At 41.5% G+C, this 24,218-nt stretch overlaps 1 protein-coding gene across 1 annotated transcript in view; it reads left to right on the forward strand.

Annotated features, from left to right (window-relative positions):
• Positions 1–18,586, forward strand: part of LOC126419063 (uncharacterized) — a 70,713-nt gene extending 52,127 nt beyond the window's left edge. Inside the window, exon 2 of the mRNA XM_050086142.1 lies at positions 17,863–18,586. Coding sequence (XP_049942099.1) covers positions 17,863–18,099 — 237 coding nt within the window. The 3' untranslated portion in view covers positions 18,100–18,586. The remainder of the gene's footprint in view (positions 1–17,862) is intronic.
• The last annotated feature ends 5,632 nt before the right edge of the window (positions 18,587–24,218 follow it).

Genomic DNA, 24,218 nt, shown 5'->3' on the forward strand with positions numbered 1-24,218 from the left:
TATTTTCCTTATTTCATGCCTGTTTTTTTCTGAGTTTATCTTGATAATTGGGAGTATTAGACTTCTCCCTTGTTCTCTTGTTCTCTGTCTTAGAGGTAGAAGGCTTCTGATTAACCCTTTCACTCTGAGACAGTCTTTCTTTCTTGGGGCTCTTGGGTTCAAGACCTTTCAGATCCCATCATATATGCTTAGGAGGCCATTCTTTACCTTCCTTTTCTTTTTGTCTGTGAGGTGTTTCCTCCTCTAAGCCTCAGACAAGGATATGACCTTGACCTGGTCTGATTCCTCAGGAACAGTTTCCACTTCATGCGCTGGTCTACCATCCAATCAAACTGCAAAAATGGACTCATCAAGTTTCATTTTCTGTGTTCTCCATTTTGCTACCACGAGGATTAGGGTTTTATTCGGTCAATACCACAGAACCCCATGGGGTGTAAGGCTAATTACTCGGGGGGGGGGGGGGGGGGGGGGGGGGGGCAGCATCACCCGGCATTCCTGAAGCTCCACGAATGGCTAGAGTTGTGTTGTGAAACTACTGTAGGCTATCATAAGTACAGCATAGGCTACTGTAGTTTTGGTTGCAGCCTTGGTCAATTAAGGTCATACCCACATTGCCTGTACATTAGCATGTTGCATACCTATTGGGCACTACCTTTGTTTACATGTGCAGTCAGTGACTTACTAATTTCCCATAGAAACCAAAAATGGTGAACCGTTTGGAAAGTAAATAAGGATATATAAAGAGCTGCATAACCTATGGAATATTTTTGTTCTACATAGTCATCATCAGGTCTGTTCTTAAAAATAAACAGTTTTTACAGCAAAATTGAAATTGTCAATGTTTAATGCAAGTTTTATTAAAAAATCATTGATTTGTAATGAGAAAAAGAGGACTGCTTTAGTTTAAAAAAAAATTAAAGTGATTTATCATAGAGCGCTATGAAATGCAGTTTCCTCAAAAAAAGATAAAATTAAAAAAAAAAACACACAGGAAAAATATATCAAACATTGCTTCAATATTTTGTTGAACTTATATAAAACATGTTTGTGTTATTCATAAAAAACTTATACATTTATCAATAATAATAGGAAACTCTTGCCTTCAATCATGATGAAGAACATAGTATTGAGAGCAAAATAACAACAGTGATTATATAGATCTTTTTATGTTTGTGCCTGTAAACTGTGCTTTTCGCTTCAGAAGTAAGTAGGCTTAGGTTATATAAAAGCACAGAAATTATGCAATAAACTAATTTATATTACTTTAAAATGTTCTTAAGGGTGTAAAATACACAATGGAGTAACACTGAATGATCTGCAGTTCTAATTATGTACAAAACAAACAACCAGACAACAAATAGAGAAGTCATTAGAAACCAGTATATCAGTAATCCTGCCATTTACTGTATCCTTTGTGTAGTATTCCAAAACTACCAATCTGTAGTTTTCGTAGAGTGCATCTCTATTAATGACACACCTTCCCCTGTGTCACGCACCTCGCAGCTCTATTGCACCACTCCTTGGGTCTAGTATGTGGGGAAAATGGAGGAGGTCTATGTATGTGGTTAAGGATCGGTGAGGTTCACAAAAACAGGTAGAGTTCGGAAAAAACCCATAATCCCAGATCAGGGGAGACTTACCAGATGAGATGGAGAGGATTAAAGGTTATACTAAGAAGAAATATGAAATTGGACAAAGACATAAATATCAGTATTAGGGACAGCGAAAGGGAACTTAGAATTGTTGGAAGGATTCTGGGAAAATGCACTGTATCTGTAAAGTAAATTGCATACAAGACACTAGAGTGACCTATTCTAGAATGTTTCACTGTGTGGAGTGCATATCAAGCAGTTATGACAATAGAGGTTGAATAAATCCACATATGCACTGCTGATATCATAACAGATTTGTATAGACCATATATAAATGTAACAGAAATGCTCAGTGAATTAAATGGGAAGAAAGATCGCTTAGTTCTTACAAAAGCCTATTGATTAAATTTAGAGAAAGTGTATTTGAAGAAAACTGTGTGACAACATATGCAAATGGAGTAGGTGCGATGTACTCTGCAGTGTGTGTGTGTGTGTGTGTGTGTGTGTGTGTGTAGATGCAGATGCTACTCAGAAGTCAGGAACAGGTAGGCAGAATTGCAAAGGTTCAAAACTAGAGTATCAAGATGAGAGCAGCAAAATATTATAATTTGACCTCTTATTTTTTGCTTTAATGTTCAGTGAAGTAGTGGTCAAGGTTGGAAGAAGCATAAATTTTATTATTCCAATGCACACACATAATATTCAGAAAACACACACAAGAACAAGAATTTTAAAAAACCATAGAAATTAATGGCAAAGAACATATAAAGCAGCAGAGCCATAGATTCACATTTATAACACTTACACTAGAATCAGTGCCCAATAAAAGAGCTTCATACTATCAGTCCACATTTGTTATTTATTTGATGATGTCTTGTTCTAGCAGGTGACTTAGTTAATATCAGTGAGCATCTGCCCCCCTAATAATCTGTTCCAGTATAACATGACCTGAGACTATCTTTTCTCTAATAAAGTGATGTCTTATATTAATATATTTTGTCCTTACACTGTAGCCACTTGTTCTGTATAAGTCATATGCACCTTTGCTATCCTAGTAAATTTTAATGGGGTCACTTTCAGGGCATGGAGATATTTTGTTGTTTAATCTCTGTAACCAGAGTGCCTCTTGACAAACAGAGGCTGATGCCCTGTGTTAAGCTGTAGTAGTTGATGAAGCTACGGTAAGTTGTTTCTTATTGCTCCAGAAATTACATCTCCTTGTGATTTAAACAGAAAACCAGTGACTGACTTCCTGTTCCCTTTGTCTCGTGCCGGCCGCGCTTCAGTCTGGAACCGCGCTACTGCCACGGTCGCTGGTTCGAATCCTGCCTTGGGCATGGATGTTTGTGATGTCCTTAGGTTAGTAAGGTTTAATTAGTTCTAAGTTCTAGGGGACTGATGACCTCTGATGTTAAGTCCCATAGTGCTCAGAGCCATCTGAACCTTTGTCTCGTGCCCTGTCTATCTCCTGTGATGTTTTGGTTCTCCTCCCTAGAAAACTACAGCTTCAAGTCCATAATATCTTCCAAGTACCTCGTGATTCTTTTAAGTGCCTGCTAGTGAGCCACACTTGAATCTTCATTGAAGTGACATACACTATAATTGCATATGCGAGGTCAAGTCTGGTTCCCAAACTGCCTATAGCTTCTCTGTAGGGTACATTTCTCGTGGCTCTCTTTGTCTGTCTTTGGGCTCATATCGTATGAATACTTGAGTGTTGTCCAAATGTGTTGATACTAAATAGCTATCCTTCACGCTGTATTTATTTAATATTTGTTCTGCATAAGGAGATTGATCCACCCATAATAGTCCCAATTTGTAGTCCCTTGTTATTTTGATGCCCGCACAATTTGACACTTCTCCTAGCTCTTTTAAATTACAGTGGGCTGTCAAATAGCGGAGATGCTGAGTCGTGACAGGCATAACAAAAAGATTCACACAATTAAAGCTTTCGGCCATTAAGGCCTTTGTCAGTAGTAGACGCACACACACACACACACACACACACACACACACACACAAAAATCACGCATGTGCAACTTGCACGCATGTCTGCAGTCTCAGAGAACTGAAACCACACTGCAAGCAGCAGCACCAGTGCATGATGGGAGTGGCGACTGGGTGGGGGTAAGGAGGAGGCTGGGACGGGGAGGGGAGGGATAGTATGGTGGGAGTGGTGGACAGAGAGGTGTTGCAGTTTAGACGGAGGGCAGGAGAGAAGATGTGGAGGGGGGAGGGGGTAAGTAGCAGAAAGGAGAAAAATAAAAAGAAAGTAAAATACTGGGTGTGGTGGTAAAATGACAGCTGTGTAGTGCTGGAATCGGAACAGGGAGGGGGCTGGATGGTTGAGGACAGAGACTAATAAAGGTTTAGGCCAGGATTGTTACGGGAATGTAGGATGTACTGCAGGGAAAGTTCCCACCTGCGCAGTTGCGCAATTCAGAAAAGCTGGTGTTGGTGGGAAGGATCCATATGGCACAGGCTGTGAAGCAATCATCGAGATGAGGGATATCATGTTTGGCAGCGTGTTCAGCAACAGGATGGTCCACTTGTTTTTTGGCCACAGTTTGTCGGTGGCCGTTCATGCGGACAGACAGCTTGTTGGTGGTCATGCCTACATAGAATGCAGCACAGTGGTTGCACCTTAGCTTGTAAATCACATGACTGGAGTAGGTGGTGGTAGGATGATGTATGGAACAGGTCTTGCATCTAGGTCTATTACAGGGGTATGAGCCATGAGGTAATGGATTGGGAGCAGGGGTTGTGTAAGGATGGACGAGTATATTGTGTAGGTTCCGTGGACAGCAGAATACCACGGTAGGAGGGGTGGGAAGGATAGTGGGGAGGACATTTCTCATTTCAGGGCACGACGAGAGGTAATCGAAACCCTGGCGGAGAATGTGAGACTGCAGACATGTGTGAAAGTTGTGTGTGTGTGTGTGTGTGTGTGTGTGTGTGTGTGTGTGTGTGTGTGCTGCTGGCAAAGGCCTTAATGGCCAAAAGCTTTAATTGTGTGAATCTTTTTGTTGTGCTTATCGCGACTCGGGAGCATCTTCGCTATATGGTGAGTAGCAACTTTTCTTCTCTGGTATTGTTACATTCCATCCTGGATTTTCCATTGTTTAATTAAACTGTTTCTTATTTCAAAAGTAGCCACTATAACTGTTAATACATTTATCCACTGTGAGACAGGATGGTAAGTGCCTTCGTGGAAAAATGTTTGCAATTGCCTACAGAACCACAATTTTACCCAGATGTGCACTTCTTCACTCAAAGCAAATTGACAGCCATAAACATCTTTCTTCAGGACTTCAAAAATATGAGACTGTACAGAGAATGTGTAAGTGATTCCCAGTGAAACTTCAGCAGCATACTCGAAACATCCTTGGCAACATGTGGACAGTCCCCAGATGAAATAATAAACAGTTTATTTACTCAACCCACCATCCTCTTACAAATTGCTCTTTGAGTTTATTTTTGAACATTTCCTTCTCTTGTGGGTTGTTACTGAAAATAACTAAACCAGATACCTTTATGAACTGGAGTAGATCATTAGGATAGAAGTCTCTTCATAGTTTAAACCCTTTTTTATGTACATTCCTTAACTATTAGCTGTGCTTTGTATCTAAAAATGTCTGTTTTGAGATTCTTTTTGTTGTGTCGGTAGCTGGGCCGACACCGTGAAGTTTAGATGGCTGAAAATGCAATCTACACTAACGCTGTAGCCGATAGGGCACGCACGGCTAAAGCAGACGGGCGTGAAGTCTGGAACATGAGAACTTATAAATGAATAAGAAGAAAAGTATGTAGATGCTTATTACTTATCTTTTTATTAGTCCTTGGAATACATCTCTCTTGAATACTCGTAAGCTATAGGCACTGATACAATTTGCGCCTTGCTAGTTCGTAGCCATTAACTTAGCTGATGGCTATTCTGTCTCTCGGCTAATGAGAGAGAACGGCTTCGTACATCTGGTCGGTAGCTAGGTTCTCGTACAACTGGGCTGTAGCTAGGTTCTCGTCCAACTGGGTGGTAGCTAGGTTCTCGTACAACTGGGCGATAGCTAGGTTCGCGTACAACTGGGGCGAGTCCACTCTCGTATCACGAGACCTGCCTTGGTGGTGGCGCTAGGTCTGCGATCACAGTGGCGACACGCGGGTCCGACATGTACTACATGGACCGCGGCCGATTTAAGCTACCACCTAGCAAGTGTGGTGTCTGGCGGTGACACCACATTCCTCCCCCGCAAATCGGCGAACGGTCGTGTGATAAGGCTTCCGCCCGCCGTGGGGAGGACCACATGTTGACGTATGCGATGAGGTGGGGAGCCTAACAACAGGCGAGGCTGTGCCACCCGCACCCGGCCATGCGGTCCGAGGGGAGCTAGGAAACGCCTGCAAAACTAGTCCAGGGTGCACGTCAACATGCGGCGTATGCGCCCGTAAAGAGACAGGAGTGACCGAAGGATCAACCTCCATTGCGTCGGGGTAGCCGACGCGCGATGACGTCATGTGGTCCGGAGCGAGCGGGAGTTCCATGGCGGAGGACAGCTGGTCACTGGAAGCGATCGGCGGCGCGTGACCCTGGGAGGCGCTTGGCGGCTGCAACGAAGCGTCGAACGCGGGCAGCGCCGGCGGGAGAACAAGCGGCGGCGGCGGCGGCTGCTGCTGCTGCGGCGGCGCGTCGCCATGGGGCAAAATGGAAGGCATCGTCGGTAACACCTGGGGATGAGGCGAGCCAGTAGATGGGTCCCCAGGGCGCTGACCGGACGGCACCGTTGCTGAAAGCAGACGGGGAGCGGCAGAACCCGAGCGACGACAGAGGCGCAGCTGATTGAGATGCCGACGCACCTCACCAGAGGCCCCCAAAACCAAATACATCGCGCGGCCGAGGCAGCGAAGAATGCGCCCTGCGAGCCAACGCCGTGAACCTCGATAGTTGCGATAAAATACAACGTCGCCTGGAGCAAAAGCAGGAGTCTGCCGCTGCACAGGAACCTGATGCGGCGGATGCAGCAAAGACATCAAGGTGCGATGAGGACGACCGTGGAGCAACTCAGCCGGCGAGCGACCCTCCCGGGGCTGAGAGCGATACGAAGACAAAAAGAGCAACAATGCGTCCTCCCGAGAATGCGACTCTTTCAATTTCAACATCTGTGACTTGAAAGTCCGGACCAATCGTTCAGCGGCACCGTTGGACTGAGGCGAAAACGGCGCGGATGTCAGATGTTGAATACCATTGGCCTGGCAGAATGACTGAAATTCTGCGGACATGAATTGTGGGCCATTGTCGGAAACAATAGTCTGCGGAAGACCTTCAATGCAAAAGATAGCAGACAACGCTTGGATGGTGGCGGAGGACGTCGTGGAAGACATCCGGACAACAAAAGGAAAATTACTGAAGGCGTCGACCAGAACCAACCATCGAGCATTCCAGAATGGACCAGCAAAATCAATGTGCAAGCGTTGCCAAGGGGAAGTGGCTTTTGGCCACGCAAAGACTTTCCGCGGCGGTGCGGACTGTTGTTCGGCACACGCCGGGCACGAAGAACACATATTCGTAATCGCAGCATCGATTCCGAACCAAGTACAGTGCTGACGAGCAAGTTGTTTCGTTCGCACTATACCCCAATGTCCTTGGTGAAGAAGCCGTAAAACAGAGGACTGTAACGAACGTGGGACCACGACTCTGGACTGATCATTATCAGAACGCAACAACAAAACACCACGTCGAACAAAAAGTCTCTCCTTGTGAGCAAAAAATCGGCGAACCAACGGATCCTCGATCCGAGACTTTGACAAAGGCCATTGCGTAGCAACAAAACGTAAAACAGTAGCAAGGACAGGGTCAGCAGCTGTGGCTGTAGCGACACGACGAAAATCAATCGGAAACGATTCGACCACGTCATCGGTTTCCGAATCAAGGAACATGCAAGCAAGTTCGGAAGAATCGAATGCTTTATCCTCAGCAACAGGCAAACGGGACAACGCATCGGCGTTTCCGTGCTTAGCAGTGGACCGATACAAGATATCGTAGCGGTACTGCGAGAGGAAAATAGACCAGCGAATGAATTTCTGCGCTGTACGTGGAGGTACAGGCTTGGTCGGATGAAAAAGCGATGTCAAAGGTTTGTGGTCTGTGATGATGGTAAAGTGACGACCATACAAGAAATCATGGAACTTAGTAACACCAAACACGAGAGCCAAAGCTTCTTTCTCTATCTGTGAATAATTTCTTTGCGCAGACGAGAGCAATTTGGACGCAAAGGCAATAGGGCGATCATGGGAGCCAACTTTGTGCGCAAGCACAGCACCGATCCCGAAATCCGATGCATCTACCATCAACAAAAGGGGTTTCTGGGGATCGAATGGCGTAAGGCAAGTATTAGAAAGCAACGCCGATTTCAACTGGCGAAAGGCGCGTTCACATTCCGTCGTCCAGACGAACGGAACACCTTTACGGCGTAAGCGATGAAGCGGAGCTGAAATAGAAGAGGCACTGCGCAGAAAGCGATGATAATAATTAATTTTACCCAACACACTCTGTAGCTGTTTCACATTTTGAGGGGAAGGCAATTCTTGTATGGCACGGAGGTGCTCTGGACTCGGATGTATGCCTTGGGCATTAATGACATGTCCCAGGTATGGTAAGTCACGAGCAAAAAACACACATTTGTCCTTCCTCAAGCGAAGACCATTTTGCCGCAAGACCTGAAATAATGTTCGTAAGTTCGCAAGATGATCTTCTTCGGTCTGTCCGGAGATCACTATACCGTCCAGATAGTTTGCTGCAGTAGGGACCGACGCACAATTAGTTTGTAAATATTGCTGAAACAAGGCAGGGGCGGATGCACACCCGAATGGCAGTCTTTTGAAGCGGTACAATCCAAGATGCGTGTTAACCACCAATACGCGCTGGGATTCGTCGTCCACCGGTATTTGCAAGTACGCATCGGCTAGGTCCAACTTTGAAAAATATTTTCCCGGGCACAGTTTAGCAAAAAGATCTTCCGGGCGGGGCAAAGGAAAAGTAGCAGTCACGAGCTGTGGATTCACTGTGGCCTTGAAGTCCACGCAAAGTCTCAATTTTCCGGAAGGTTTTGGCAAAATTACTAAGGGTGAGGCCCAGAGAGAAGCTTGCACACGTTCAATTACACCCTGTGATTCGAGATCGTGTAACGTTCTTGCGACCTCATCACGCAATGCGTGGGGAACATTGCGCGCCCTGAAAAATTTCGGTTGCGCGTTTACCTTCAGTTCTAAATGTGCTTCATAGTTTTTAGCGCAACCTAAGCCCGGTGCAAAAATGTCTGCAAATTCGTCACACAGCCGAGAAACACTGTCTGTAGGCACAGTCTGATTCACTGATAGGACCTGATTTACAATAGACATGTTAAACAACTTAAATAAATCGAGACCAAACAAATTCACTGCAGAAGAAGAACGAAGAACATAAAATGACACAAGTTTTGTTTGTCCCTTGTATGTTGCAAGAAGGCTGCACTGTCCTAACACAGGAATTTTCTGTCCGGAATATGTAGTGAGCTTAACATTTGCGGAACGCAACGGAGGTTTGCCCAGTTGTTTGTACGTGTCATGATTGAGCAACGAAACTGCAGCTCCGGTATCGAGCTGGAATGGTATCACTTTGCCTTCAAAGACTAAGTCCACAAAAAGTTTATTGTCCTGCTGACGACAAGAGCGACTGTTTTGTGCAATTTGAATAGACACTGGTACAGAATCACTTGCTAATTGACGTGATTTCCGGCGACGTCGACGCACAGTTTTTGTGGGACGATCACAGTTACTGTTAGAGAAAGTGTCACTGGACGAAGTGGAATTAACGACATGAATGTCCATAGGCGAAGGTCCACGAGCCTGAGTGTCCGTGGTTCGATTCCGGCGCGAAGCAAAGGGCCTGGAATGAGTGTGATTGTCTGATCGGAGCTTTTTCTGGCAAACACTTTGAACATGTCCTTTCTTATTGCAGAAAAAGCAAATAGCTTGGCGTGACGGGCAATGTTCACGCGAATGTCTAGTAGCACACCGCGGGCACGATTTCACTACATTTGTGGGCTGGCGCGGCACACGTGGCTTAGCGCGCGGCGGCAGCTGCGTTTGTTTGTGCGATGGCAGTTGACCGGGCCGCGCAGCGCGTCCAGCGGGCCGGTGAATGTTACACACGGCTGGCGAAGTTTCAAAAGATTCCTGAGCACAGTCAAGTGTGTCCTGTCTATCCAATATGTCTATCACTTGTTGAAGGGAGGGATTAACGAGTTTCAAAATTTGCTCCCGTATGCGAACATCAGAAACGTTCTGTGCAATTGCATCATGCACCATCGTATCTGAATAAGAAAGACCACAGTCACATTCAAAGGCACAGTCCCTAGTAAGGCCTTGCAATGTTGCTACCCACTCCCTATTAGTTTGACCGGCCGTACGTTTTGTACGAAAAAACGTATACCGTTTTGCAACCACATTAACTGTTTCTTTGAAATAGGCATCTAATGCAGACAAAATTTCCTCGTAGGACAGAGTTGCTACGTCGCGTCGGGGAAACAATTTCACTATCACACGGTATGTGGACACACCGACACAAGAAAGCAAAAACGGCTGCCGCTCATTACCTTGAATTCTGTAGGCAGCAAGGTGAAAGTTGAACTGGCGAGACCACTCGTGCCAGGTCTCATCGGCTGCCACGTATGGTCGAAAGGGAGGTGCAACAGCGTTTAGTGGCAGCGGTAGCGAAGAAGCGGCGGCGGCCGCATCGGTGTGCAACGCACGTTGACCCTGGACGAGCTGTCCAAGGGCATCCAGTAACGCCTGCGTCTGCTGATTCTGCAAGCGATAAAATTCGGACAGTACATCTGGAGAATGTGGCGAAGCCATGACACAATTAAATGTAAGCAATCAGAACACTTTAAATCGTCGCCAATGTTGTAAACGAATTAATACAAACGCTTTTGCTCGTCGCCAATAAATGTTGTGTCGGTAGCTGGGCCGACACCGTGAAGTTTAGATGGCTGAAAATGCAATCTACACTAACGCTGTAGCCGATAGGGCACGCACGGCTAAAGCAGACGGGCGTGAAGTCTGGAACATGAGAACTTATAAATGAATAAGAAGAAAAGTATGTAGATGCTTATTACTTATCTTTTTATTAGTCCTTGGAATACATCTCTCTTGAATACTCGTAAGCTATAGGCACTGATACAATTTGCGCCTTGCTAGTTCGTAGCCATTAACTTAGCTGATGGCTATTCTGTCTCTCGGCTAATGAGAGAGAACGGCTTCGTACATCTGGTCGGTAGCTAGGTTCTCGTACAACTGGGCTGTAGCTAGGTTCTCGTCCAACTGGGTGGTAGCTAGGTTCTCGTACAACTGGGCGATAGCTAGGTTCGCGTACAACTGGGGCGAGTCCACTCTCGTATCACGAGACCTGCCTTGGTGGTGGCGCTAGGTCTGCGATCACAGTGGCGACACGCGGGTCCGACATGTACTACATGGACCGCGGCCGATTTAAGCTACCACCTAGCAAGTGTGGTGTCTGGCGGTGACACCACACTTTTTAGTGTTGAAAAACTACTTGGTGTCTGTTGGCCTTATATCTGAGAATTAAATTGTCTGAAGTCAGTTGTCGCTCTTTACTTTGGAAAGTATCTTCTAATGATGTCAGATCTGAATTATGTGTGTCTGTAGAGTAATAGGTCATGTAATCATTCATATTTATCAGTTTCAAAAATTCTTGTTCATCTTACGAGCACTTAACTTTGCTGTGAGACTGCCAAATTTTTATTTGCTTGTGTTGAATTTGAATCCTCTAATCTGCTTCAGTAAGCTGAAATACATCTTGCATTGTCATTATTCTCATTAGTAATGGGTTCAGATTCAACCATTTATGATTCATTTTTCATAATATCGGGCATAACTTCCAGCTCCTGAGACTTTTTGGATACTGTTACGTCATCATTGTTCTGAATAGTATTTTCTTTAAATATCACATCTCTCAATGCAATGATATTTCCACTCTGCTCAGGCAAGTGCTCTGGTGTAAGTAAAGCTGTGAGGATGGGTCTTGAGTTGTGCTTGGGTAGCTCAGTTGGTAGAGCACTTGCCCACAAAAAGCAAAGGTCCTGAATTCGAGTTTCAGTCCAACACACAATTTTAATTCGCCAGAAAGTTTCATATCAGTGCACACTCCACTGCAGAGTGAAAGTGTCATTCTGGAAACATATCCCAGGCTATGGCTAAGCTATTTCACCATAGTATCCTTTCTTCCAGGAGTGCTAGTCCTGAAAGTTTTGCAGGAGAACTTCTATGAAGTTTGGAAGATAGGAAATGAAGTACTGGCAGAATTAAAGCTGTGAGGACAGTCTTAAGTTATGCTTGGGCAGCTCAGTCGGTAGAGCACTAGCTCATGAAAGGCAAATGTCTCAAGTTCAAGTCTCGGTGTGGCACACAATTTTAATCTGTAAGGAAGTTTCAGCATATTTCTCACCTTTATTCATTTTTGTTAGTTGTGTTGAAATAGGTGATGTGCCTTGATCTGTTCACAATGTCCTACCAGCATGCAGTCAGTGTTCTTCTTGTCCCATTTATGCCTGCTTGCTTTAAGTAAGCGAACGAAGACCTTACTGCCAAATACTCTTAAATGTGTGAGGTTTGATTTTTTTTCTGGTTAATGCTTCTGATGAGGTAATCAGATGTAGAGACTGCTTTTCCCAAACATTCTTTAGACAAGCCTGCATCAAATAATAAGTATCCACCTACTGATGTTCTGTTATACCTTTCTGGTGCTTGACTTTGTTCCAATGCATAGGATACTGTTGTTTGATGAATTATTCCTTCAGTCCTTAAGAAGTTTTCTAGTCCACAATTCACATACTGCTTCCCATTGCCTATGGGCAAAACATGAATTTTACTACCAGTTTGTTTTTCCACTAGCTTCTTGAAATTTCTAATAGTTTCCAGTACTTGATTTTTGTCACTTAGTGTACACAAAAATATCTTCCTTGAATAGTCCTCTATTAGAGTTGGGAAATATCTGGCAGCTCTGGTTGTTCTTGTGAGTCACGTAAGTCACAATGTTTTAATTCAAGGATACATTTTGCCCTTGACTCAGAATGTTGGAGAGGTAATCTCTCCTGTTTACCTTCATAGAATGGAGAGTCAGTAATGTCATTTGGCCATATCTTTCTGCAAAGCTTCCATCAATATGTGTGTCACCAATCCATTGAATGGATAAATTCTCATCATTCACCACCACCACCTCTGCAGTTAACATGATCTACATGGACTCATTTCTGACATGAGTTTAGACATAGTTGCTGAAGCAATGCACTGGTCATTATTTATGGCTTTACTTGGTGGAGTAAAGATATCTTGTCATTTGAAGTCTCTTCTGATGACTTGTTACTTCCCTTGGTTCTGCTGCAACAGTTTCGTGCATCTCAGTCCCTTGGCAGTATTGTGTACAAAATTTCTTTAATCATTCTTGTTCACTTGAAGAGCTGCTTCGCTATTCATAGTGGCAATGCTTGTTGTCCTACATTTCCAGTAACTATTTAGTTTTAATACATTCTCCAGTTATTGGTACATTGGACTTCTGTAGTAGTAAGCTGATAACCCTGCCAGTAAAATTCACCCTACTCTCTCATCTTTAACTTTGAAATTCAAAGCTTTTAACATATTAGAAGTGGAAATTATTTTGGATACATATTCTTCTGATGATGTACAGTTCTCCAGTCGAGTTGAGAAGCATATTCAGCAATCAGTTTGCCTCTAAAGTCCTGAGTCTTCATATATGAGTTGTAATTCATCCCAGGCTTGTTTTGCAGTTGTTGCATTCTGTATGTGCATGTAAACTGCTGGATCAACTAACAGCATAATTTATGCTCTAGCATTACACACTTTTGACTTGTGCTTTATGCCACCTGAGGCACATTCCTATAGTTTTTAATTTTGTACACAGGTTTTCATTGCAAAGTGGCATGTTTTGTTGTTCTCTTTTCCTGTAAGTTTTTCTGTAAGTGGCAATAAATTTAATGCCATAATTCTGGCTTAAAATAGATTGCTGGTCTTAGATTTTTTATTTTTAAAAAGCAAATGTTTACTGGGTGGACAGAGTAGCTGGTTCCATAATCTGTTGTTGTTCCCCAAATATTCAGTAAAGCGATTGATTAAAGCTATCACAATTTACGGTTTGAGGTGGCACACAAGAAACATTTTATTATAGTAAAGCAAGTGCCTGGTATTCAGAATACACACATATAACAAGAATAAAGAATAGATATAGGAGTTAACAGCAAAGAATGTATCAGCAGAGGCATAGATCCTCATTTTATGACATGATTTATTTTTATTTTTAAAAATACATATACAATAATCAGCATTGCCCTTTACAAGATATATAGTTTGAGGAATTTAACATGAAAGAAAGGTTTTAATATAACTTATTTAAATACTTTATTAAAGATTCCCTAGTTTTACTTCTGGCATGTTACCATGTATTAACAATCAGCAGTTTTAACTATAACTACTTTTTCCATCAGGCAGCCTGGAGTGTTCTGACCTTCTTGAATTTACATGTTGATCATGAACAAATGAATGAATAACTTTCTTCTAATGCACACTATCCTTGACTCAAAACTCCATTCAAACATCACTGAAAGAAGTAAAAAAAATGTGAAAGTGAAACAAATCATCAAACCCCAGATAAAATGAAGAATTCAAAACAATTTAATATTCGATTTATAATTCGAGATTTCCGGTAGCGGACTACTTAGGATGATGTCGTTATCAGGAGAACGAAAACTTGCATTCTACGGATTGGAGCGTGGCATGTCAGATCCCTTAATCGGGTAGGTAGATTAGAAAATTTAAAAAGGGAAATGGATAGGTTAAAGTTAGATATAGTGGGAATTAGTGAAGTTCAGTGACAGGAGGAACAAGACTCCTGGTCAAATGAATATAGGGTTATAAATACAAAATCAAATAGGGGTAATGCAGGAGTAGGTTTAATAATGAATTTAAAAAATAGGAGTGCGGGTAAGCTGCTACGAACAGCATAGTGAACACATTATTGTAGCCAAGATAGACACGAAGCCCACACCTACCACTGTAGTACAAGTTTATATGCCAATTAGCTGCACGGATGATGAAGGAACTGAAGAAATGTATGATGAAATAAAAGAAATTATTCAGACAGTGAAGGGAGGCAAAAAATTTAATAGTTATGGGGGAGTGGAATTTGATAGTAGGAAAAGGAAGAGAAGGAAAAGTAGTAGGTGAATATGGAATGGGGGTAAGGAATGAAAGGGGAAGCCGTCTGGTAGAATTCTGCATAGAGCATAACTTAAGCATAGCTAAAACCTGATTTAAGAATCGTGGAAGAAGGTTGTATATGTGAAAGAGGCCTGGAGACACTGGAAGATTTCAGATACATTATATAATGGTAAGACAGAGATTTAGGATCCAGGTTTTAAATTGTAAGACATTTCCAGGGGCAGATGTGGACTCTGACCATAATCTATTGGTTATTAACTGCAGATTAAAACTGAAGAAACTGCAGAAAGATGGGGATTTAGAGAGATGGAACCTGGATAAACTGAAAGAACTAGAGGTTGTAGAGAGTTTCAGAGAGAGCATTAGGGATCAATTGACAAGAACAGGGAAAGGAAAACAGTAAACAGAAAATGGGTAGCTTTGAGAGATGAAATACTGAAGGCAGCAGAGGGGCAACTAGGTAAAAAGACAAGCGCTAGTAGAAATCCTTGGGTAACAGAAGAGATATTGAATTTAATTGATGAATGGAGGAAATATAAAAATGCAGTAAATAAAGCAGGCAAAAAGGAATACAAATGTCTGAAAAATGAGATCACAGGAAGCGCAAAATGGCTAAGCAGGAATGACTAGAGGACAAAGGTAAGTATGTAGAGGCATATATCACTAGGGATAAGATAGATACTGCCTATAGGAAAATTAGAGAGACCTTTGCAGAAAAGAGATCCGCCTGTATGAATATCAAGAGCTCAGATGAAAAACCAGTTCTAAACAAAGAAGAGAAAGCAGAAAGGTGGGAGCAGTATATAGATGGTCCATACAAGGGCGAAGTACTTGAGGACAATATTATGGAAATGGAAAATGACGTAGATGAAGAAGAGATGGGAGATATGATACTGCGTGAAGAATTTGACAGATCACTGAAAGGCCTAAATCGAAACAAGGCCCTGTGAGTAGAGAACATTCCATTAGAACTACTGATAGCCTTGGGAGGGCCAGCCCTGGCAAAACCCTACCATCTGGTGAGCAAGATGTTGGAGACAGGTGAAATACCCTCAGACTTCAAGAAGAATATAATAATTCCAATCCCAAAGAAAGCAGGTGTTGTGGGGTATGAAAATTACCGAACTATCAGTTTAATAAGTCACGGCTACAAAATACTAACACGAATTCTTTACAAACAAATAGAAAAACTGGTAGAAACTGACCTCAGGGAAGATCAGTTTGGATTCCGTAGAAATGTTGGAACACATGAGGCAATACTGACCCTACGACTTATCTTAGAATATACATTAAGGATGGGCAAATCTACGTTTCTAGTATTTGTAGACTTAGAGAAAGCTTTTGAGAATGTTGACTGGAATACTCTCTTTCAAATTCTGAAGCTGGCAGTGGTCAAATACAGGGAGCGAAAGGCTATTTACAATCTGTACAGAAATCAGATGGCAGTTATACAAGAGTCGAGGGGCACAAAAAGGAGGCAGTGGTTGGGAAGGGAGTGAGACAGTGTTGTAGCCTATCCCCAGTGTTATTTAATCTGTGTATTGAGCAAGCAGTAAAGGAACCAAAAGAAAAATTTGGAATAGGAATTAAAATCCATGGAGAAGAAATAAAATCTTTGAGGTTTGCCGATGACATTGTAATACTGTGAGAGACAGCGAAGGATCCGTTGAAAGGAATGGACAGCATCTTGAAAGGAGGATACAAGATTAACATCAACAAAAGCAAAACGAGTATAATGGAATGTAGTCGAATTAAATCAGGTGATGCTGAGGGAATTAGATTAGGAAATGAGACACTTAAAGTAGTAGCAATACGAGAGAAGAAAAGTTGCTACTCACCAAATAGCGGAGATGCTGAGTCACGATAGGCACAATAAAAAGATTCACACAATCATAGCTAGGCCTTTGTCAACAGCACACACACACACACACACACACACACACACACACACACACACACAGTTGCACACACGTCTTCAGTCTCAGAGAGCTGAAACTACACTCAGGTTGAGAGTACTAGCATGGAGAGCGACATCAAACCAGCCTCTGGGCTGAAGATCACAACAACAACAGCTCGAGAAGCTTCCAAAGAGATGTATTAAATGATGTCACCATACTCAAAATATTTACTAAATAACCAGTATCACAATGCACATATTTTTGAATCAATTTATATCACTTTGTTTTTCAACAAAATCTATGACCATTGGAACCTATAAATGTGTCAGGCATCCAAGCAAGTATTCATTCATACATAGCCTCTTCTACAGTCAAATTATGAGCATGATCCATCTGGAGCTTAAATGTGTTTTCTTCCCCCCCACCCCCCACCCCCCACCCTCCCCCACCCCCCACCCCTCTTTGCTCTCTAATTTTTATTCCTTCCCTTACTTGCCTAAGAGCAGAGCCCTTGTCGTTTCTGTTGCAAAAATTTTGTTGATGGTTTGTCTTTGCTGTGAGTGGGCGATTTTTTTTCTGCCAGTTTGTATATTTGACGTTCTAATACTTCGAATTCATGTGTGTCTGTCCTTTTTTTTCCCAAATAATGCCATCTAGACAATTTAGTTATCATCATTTATTATGACATCTTGGTTACTGCGACCAGACTTGTAATTAACATCGGTAGATCAGTAGCCAAAGTGTTGTTATGAATGGACATACATTATGGAACTAGATGGCATTACTAGTAAAAATTCATAATGATCGAGACTCTTTCAAGGAATCTACTGTGTTTAGTAATATTTGAAATATGTTACAGGTATTTTACAGCCATGTACGTTTCTCTGTAAATTTTTCATCGTCACTGTCTAAAACTTTTAATGCATAATGGCATAAATTTCTCATCTTGGCTCTCGCAAATGTCCACTTATTACGAATTGATATAGTGTGCCTCATCTAAGAAATGTTATTTTCATCATTGTATTAGCTGTGCATAATGAATTAGGGGAACTTAATTGGATGCATACTCTACCACTTTGTGCCCACAGAATGTAGTGGAATTGCGCTATAAGTGTGATAACCGGCTGGCGGCAGTTGAATCCGAAAGCATGAATCAGTTGCGAGCTCTCGAAAAGGCGATGGAAGAAGTGCGTGTCTTCAATTCTTTCTACCAAGGACTGGAGGAGGGTTGTGATGATGCATTGTTGCTGACTGATGAACAGCTTCTGGAAGTTCTTGAGGAGGATCACCTTTACGAATGTTTCAATGAATTCTATAACGGTTAGTTTTTATTTTTTTTGTAGAATTGTTTTTTATGTTTGTCTAATGGTCCTAGAAAATTATTTATGTTGAGAGACTGAGAGTATTTATACAATTTGTCAAAATTATTGCAGTAATAAGACTGATCACTTTTTAAATCTGAAACAGACATATATTTTGTGAACTTGTGGTGTTATAACATTCTAAATGTCATTGTTACCTAAACAGAAGTGACCGTTCTTTCTCATTTAAATTCTGTTCATTGTTTAGCTCAGGAATATTCAATTTTTGCAACTAAGAATGCTTGAGACAGGTAGGAAAATCTCAAGTAAGTTGATACAGTAGTTTCCTCTTAGCCAAGGAAGCGGATACAAACACTAGGATTTTTCTCAGGGATTTTCATGTGTGTTATTTACATTTACAGTTCCTATTCTTATAAATTTAGGTAGATCTTAAAAATGTTGGGCAGAACTTTGTAAAACTGCTGTAGATGTTTACTCTTTTTGTAAATACATTTCTAAGCTGTTCCATTTTTTGTTACAAACATAGTTTTTAGTGTAAATAAAGTTGAGTATGACCCTAGCTGATGTTACTTGTGTATTTCTGCAATGCAATAGAAAGAATAAAACATGAATATGTGTCCATCAGTATTATTCCCAAACTGACATCAAACTCTTCAGCCACCAGATCTTGGAAACTAGGGAAAAGCTTGTGTGACAGAAAACATTTTACACAAAAATTGTCATTCAACTGTCTTTGGATTGTATATCACCACATGCATAACAATGAAATAACAGTTATGATAAAGAGGAAGACCACATTTCTTAATTGTACATAGTTATTATGCATCAGGAGAAATACTATTGCACACATATAACAAAAAAAATACTCAGGAAACCTGATATGACAGAGTTCAGATGTAGAGGTACAGATGATGGAGAGGTTCATTATCACACCTGTTTGAGAAATGGAAACAAATCAGCAGTGCAAAACTATAAATGTATATGACAGATACCAAAGTGTACACAGCTTAGTCGCAATGTTACCTGACTGTTATCTGTCACTATATGAAAATTGATATTAATTCCCATATTTAACTGTTGACAATAGAAAAGAATTTTGGTTACATGAAGAGCCAAGTCCAACTGCTTGGCCAGGTAAGAGGGAAGACTTCATTTGCAGATGGGAATGGGAAGGGAAGACTTACCACTGTTAATGGACAGTCTTACATGTGAGAAAATTTGCATGTAATTCTGATATGACACTGTTCCACAATAAATGCTGAACTAATTACAGAATTATTCCCACATTAGATACTACAAAAGGTACAAATACATTTGTCATTACCAGTGTGTCACCTCCATGTTGAGTAAATAAGGAAATACGAGCCAGTTACTTTAAGAGTGTGTTTATAGTTAGTAACTATAACAATATTATATAAATGTAGCTACAAACATTAAGTGCTCAGGGTAACAATGTACATTGACAATGTTATTCCATATTCTCCTCACTCTGGTTAACTTCTAAAGGGCAATCAGCTGTACTAATCTGTTAACTTCTCTTTCATCTGGGGTAGCAAGGACGACTGTTCAAAGTAGTCTGTCTCAATCTGTTCGTACTTCTATCACTCTTGCTCTCTTCTCCAATCCAGACCTTCAGTGGTTTACCAATAGTCTTAAGTTGATTAACTGAAGGAGCAATACTGATTGCTCTACCACATCCAAAAGTCATTGGATATCTGCAGCAGCTTAAATTGCCTTACCAAGTCAGTTGTTTCTGGTGGCTCAACATCTGTGGTTTGGGTGATGTCTTTTTCCCATGAGATAGTAAGCTGGGGTAACCACTTTGTCCTCAGTTTGTGTGATAGATTTTGAATTTTAGGAAGGTTTATATATTCACAAGTGGAGTCCATGCTGTAGCAGCCCAGTATCTTATGGAGGCATCGTTTAATTGAGCTATCCGTCCACTCCACCATTCTCTCCACCAAGCAGTTTGTGGCCCTGTGAACTTCCATGTGATTCCTAGGAGTCCAGCAATAATAGGAATTGTCCAAGTCTGCAAAATAGCTATTAGTTGCTGCAGTCACCTCCTCGTTTGAATAAAATCTTTGTCCTGCCAGCCACTTCTTCAAATTGGGGAACAAGTAGTAGTCCAAGGGAGCCAAGTCTGGAGAATAGGGGGGATGTGAAATGAGTTGGAATCCTATTTCCATTAATTTTGCGACCACAACTGCTGAGGTGTGTGGTGGTGCATTGTCGCGATGGAAAAGGACTTTTTTGCGGTCCAATCACTGTCATTTTTCTTGGAGCTCAGTTTTCAAACGGTCCAGCAATGATGAATAATATGCACCTGTAATAGTTTTACGCTTTTCCAGATAGTCGATGAGGATTATCCCTTGCGAATCCCAAAGGCACTCGCCGGCCAAAGGAATGGTCTTCGCCTGTTCTGGTGCAGATTCTCCCTTGGTAACCCATTGTTTAGATTGTTGTTTGGTCTCAGAAGTATAGTAATGTATCCATGTTTCATCCATAGTAACGAAATGACGCTTAAAATCCTGTGGATTGTTCCTGAACAGCTGTAAACCATCCTTGCGACACCTCACATGATTCTGTTTTTGGTCAAGCGTGAGCAGTCGTGGAACCCATCTTGTGGATAGCTGTCTCATGTCCAAATGTTTACGCAAAATATTATGTACCCATTCATTCGAGATACCCACAGCACTAGCAGTCTCATGCACCTTAACTCTTCTGTCATCCATCACGATATCATGGATTTTATCAATGATTCCTGGAGTCGTAACCTCCACAGGGTGTCCAGAACATTTAGCATCATTTGTGCCCATATGGCTACTCTGAAAATTTTGAAACCACTTACAAACTGTTCTAATCGAAGGTGCAGAGTCACCACAATGTTTATCAAGATTCTCTTTAGTCTTTTGAAACGTTTTGCATTTCATAAAATAATGTTTAATCACTACATTCTTTTTTCGTCCATTTTTAAACAATCACTCGACTTCCTTGATTCACACGAATGCTAAATACAAAGAAATAGACCAATATGGCTGAAACTTTGCAAAAATATCCAATTTTGCCCATCTTTAACACTGTATATCTTAAATGCTCTCGTTTAATGATGTCAACAATTTTAAAATTAAAATTGTCTGTTGCAAGGTACGTAGTGTTAAAGATGGGCAAAACTGGATATTTTTGCTAACTTTAGGTGCTAATAACATTGTGAATACATTCATGAAAAAGTTCACAATTCATTAATTTTCTGTCAGGGATAGACAATGCACAACCAAGTATCATTATTCTCAGTATATTTAACGCGCTATGTATTACTTATTAAATTAGGGAGAAATTGTGGCATAAAAAATTTTTTCATCAAGTTTGAAGAGAGAGCATGACATGGGCTTTCCTTTGGGAACTTCATTTGATTTATTTCTGCATTCTGCACGGAAATCTGTGTTAGGATGGCAGGTTACAATAGCCTATCTCAATTACAGGGTGTGGCAGCATTCATAGTAGGATATTAAAAACACACCATCGGGGAGTACCCGTAATTTATTTATTACCTCTTATATCAATTAATCGTTAAAGGTATGCCATTTACTAATGTGTAAGGCATTGTCCATTGCATGGACTACTTTTTGGATATGTTGTTGTTGTTGTTGTTGTGGTCTTCAGTCCTGAGACTGGTTTGATGCAGCTCTCCATGCTACTCTATCCTGTGCAAGCTTTTTCATCTCCCAGTACCTACTGCAACCTACATCCTTCTGAATCTGCTTAGTGTATTCATCTCTTGGTCTCCCTTTACGATTTTTACCCTCCACACTGCCCTCCAATACTAAATTGGTGATCCCTTGATGCCTCAGAACATGTCCCACCAACCGATCCCTTCTTCTGGTCAAGTTGTGCCACAAACTTCTCTTCTCCCCAATCCTATTCAATACTTCCTCATTAGTTATGTGATCTACCCATCTAATCTTCAGCATTCTTCTGTAGCACCACATTTCAAAAGCTTCTATTCTCTTCTTGTCCAAACTATTTATCGTCCATGTTTCACTTCCATACATGGCTACACTCCATACGAATACTTTCAGAAATGACTTCCTGACACTTAAATCAATACTGGATGTTAACAAATTTCTCTTCTTCAGAAACGCTTTCCTTGCCATTGCCAGCCTACATTTTATATCCTCTCTACTTCGACCATCATCAGTTATTTTGCTCCCCAAATAGCAAAACTCCTTTACTACTTTAAGTGCCTCATTTCCTAATCTAATTCCCTCAGCATCACCCGACTTAAATAGACTACATTCCATTACCCTTGTTTTGCTTTTGTTGATGTTCATCTTATATCCTCCTTTCAAGACACTGTCCATTCCATTCAACTGCTCTTCCAAGTCCTTTGCTGTCTCTGACAGAATTACAATGTCATCGGCGAACCTCAAAGTTTTTATTTCTTCTCCATGAATTTTAATACCTACTCCGAATTTTTCTTTTGTTTCCTTTACTGCTTGCTCAATATACACATTGAACAACATCGGGGAGAGGCTACAACCCTGTCTCACTCCCTTCCCAACCACTGCTTCCCTTTCATGTCCCTCGACTCTTATAACTGCCATCTGGTTTCTGTACAAATTGTAAATAGCCTTTCGCTCCCTGTATTTTACCCCTGCCACCTTTAGAATTTGAAAGAGAGTATTCCAGTCAACATTGTCAAAAGCTTTCTCTAAGTCTACAAATGCTAGAAACGTAGGTTTGCCTTTCCTTAATCTTTCTTCTAAGATAAGTCGTAAGGTCAGTATTGCTTCACGTGTTCCAGTGTTTCTACGGAATCCAAACTGATCTTCCCCGAGGTTGGCTTCTACTAGTTTTTCCATTCGTCTGTAAAGAATTCGTGTTAGTATTTTGCAGCTGTGACTTATTAAGCTGATAGTTCGGTAATTTTCACATCTGTCAACACCTGCTTTCTTTGGGATTGGAATTATTATATTCTTCTTGAAGTCTGAGGGTATTTCGCCTGTTTCATACATCTTGCTCACCAGATGGTAGAGTTTTGTCAGGACTGGCTCTCCCACGGCCGTCAGTAGTTCCAATGGAATATTGTCTACTCCGGGGGCCTTGTTTCGACTCAGGTCTTTCAGTGCTCTGTCAAACTCTTCACGCAGTATCATATCTCCCATTTCATCTTCATCTACATCCTCTTCCATTTCCATAATATTGTCCTCAAGTACATCGCCCTTGTATAGACCCTCTATATACTCCTTCCACCTTTCTGCTTTCCCTTCTTTGCTTAGAACTGGGTTTCCATCTGAACTCTTGATATTCATACAAGTCGTTCTCTTATCTCCAAAGGTCTCTTTAATTTTCCTGTAGGCGGTATCTATCTTACCCCTAGTGAGATAGGCCTCTACATCCTTACATTTGTCCTCTAGCCATCCCTGCTTAGCCATTTTGCACTTCCTGTCGATCTCATTTTTGAGACGTTTGTATTCCTTTTTGCCTGTTTCACTTACTGCATTTTTATATTTTCTCCTTTCATCAATTAAATTCAATATTTCTTCTGTTACCCAAGGATTTCTACTAGCCCTCGTCTTTTTACCTACTTGATCCTCTGCTGCCTTCACTACTTCATCCCTCAAAGCTACCCATTCTTCTTCTACTGTATTTATTTCCCCCATTCCTGTCAATTGCTCCCTTATGCTCTCCCTGAATCTCTGTACAACCTCTGGTTCTTTTAGTTTATCCAGGTCCCATCTCCTTAAATTCCCACCTTTTTGCAGTTTCTTCAGTTTTAATCTACAGGTCATAACCAATAGATTGTGGTCAGAGTCCACATCTGCCCCTGGAAATGTCTTACAATTTAAAACCTGGTTCCTAAATCTCTGTCTTACCATTATATAATCTATCTGATACCTTTTAGTATCTCCAGGGTTCTTCCATGTATACAACCTTCTTTCATGATTCTTAAACCAAGTGTTAGTTATGATTATGTTGTGCTCTGTGCAAAATTCTACCAGGCGGCTTCCTCTTTCATTTCTGTCCCCCAATCCATATTCACCTACTATGTTTCCTTCTCTCCTTTTTCCTACACTCGAATTCCAGTCACCCATGACTATTAAATTTTCGTCTCCCTTCAC

Source organism: Schistocerca serialis, chromosome 9, assembly GCF_023864345.2.
Source record: "Schistocerca serialis cubense isolate TAMUIC-IGC-003099 chromosome 9, iqSchSeri2.2, whole genome shotgun sequence".
NCBI lineage: Eukaryota > Metazoa > Arthropoda > Insecta > Orthoptera > Acrididae > Schistocerca > Schistocerca serialis.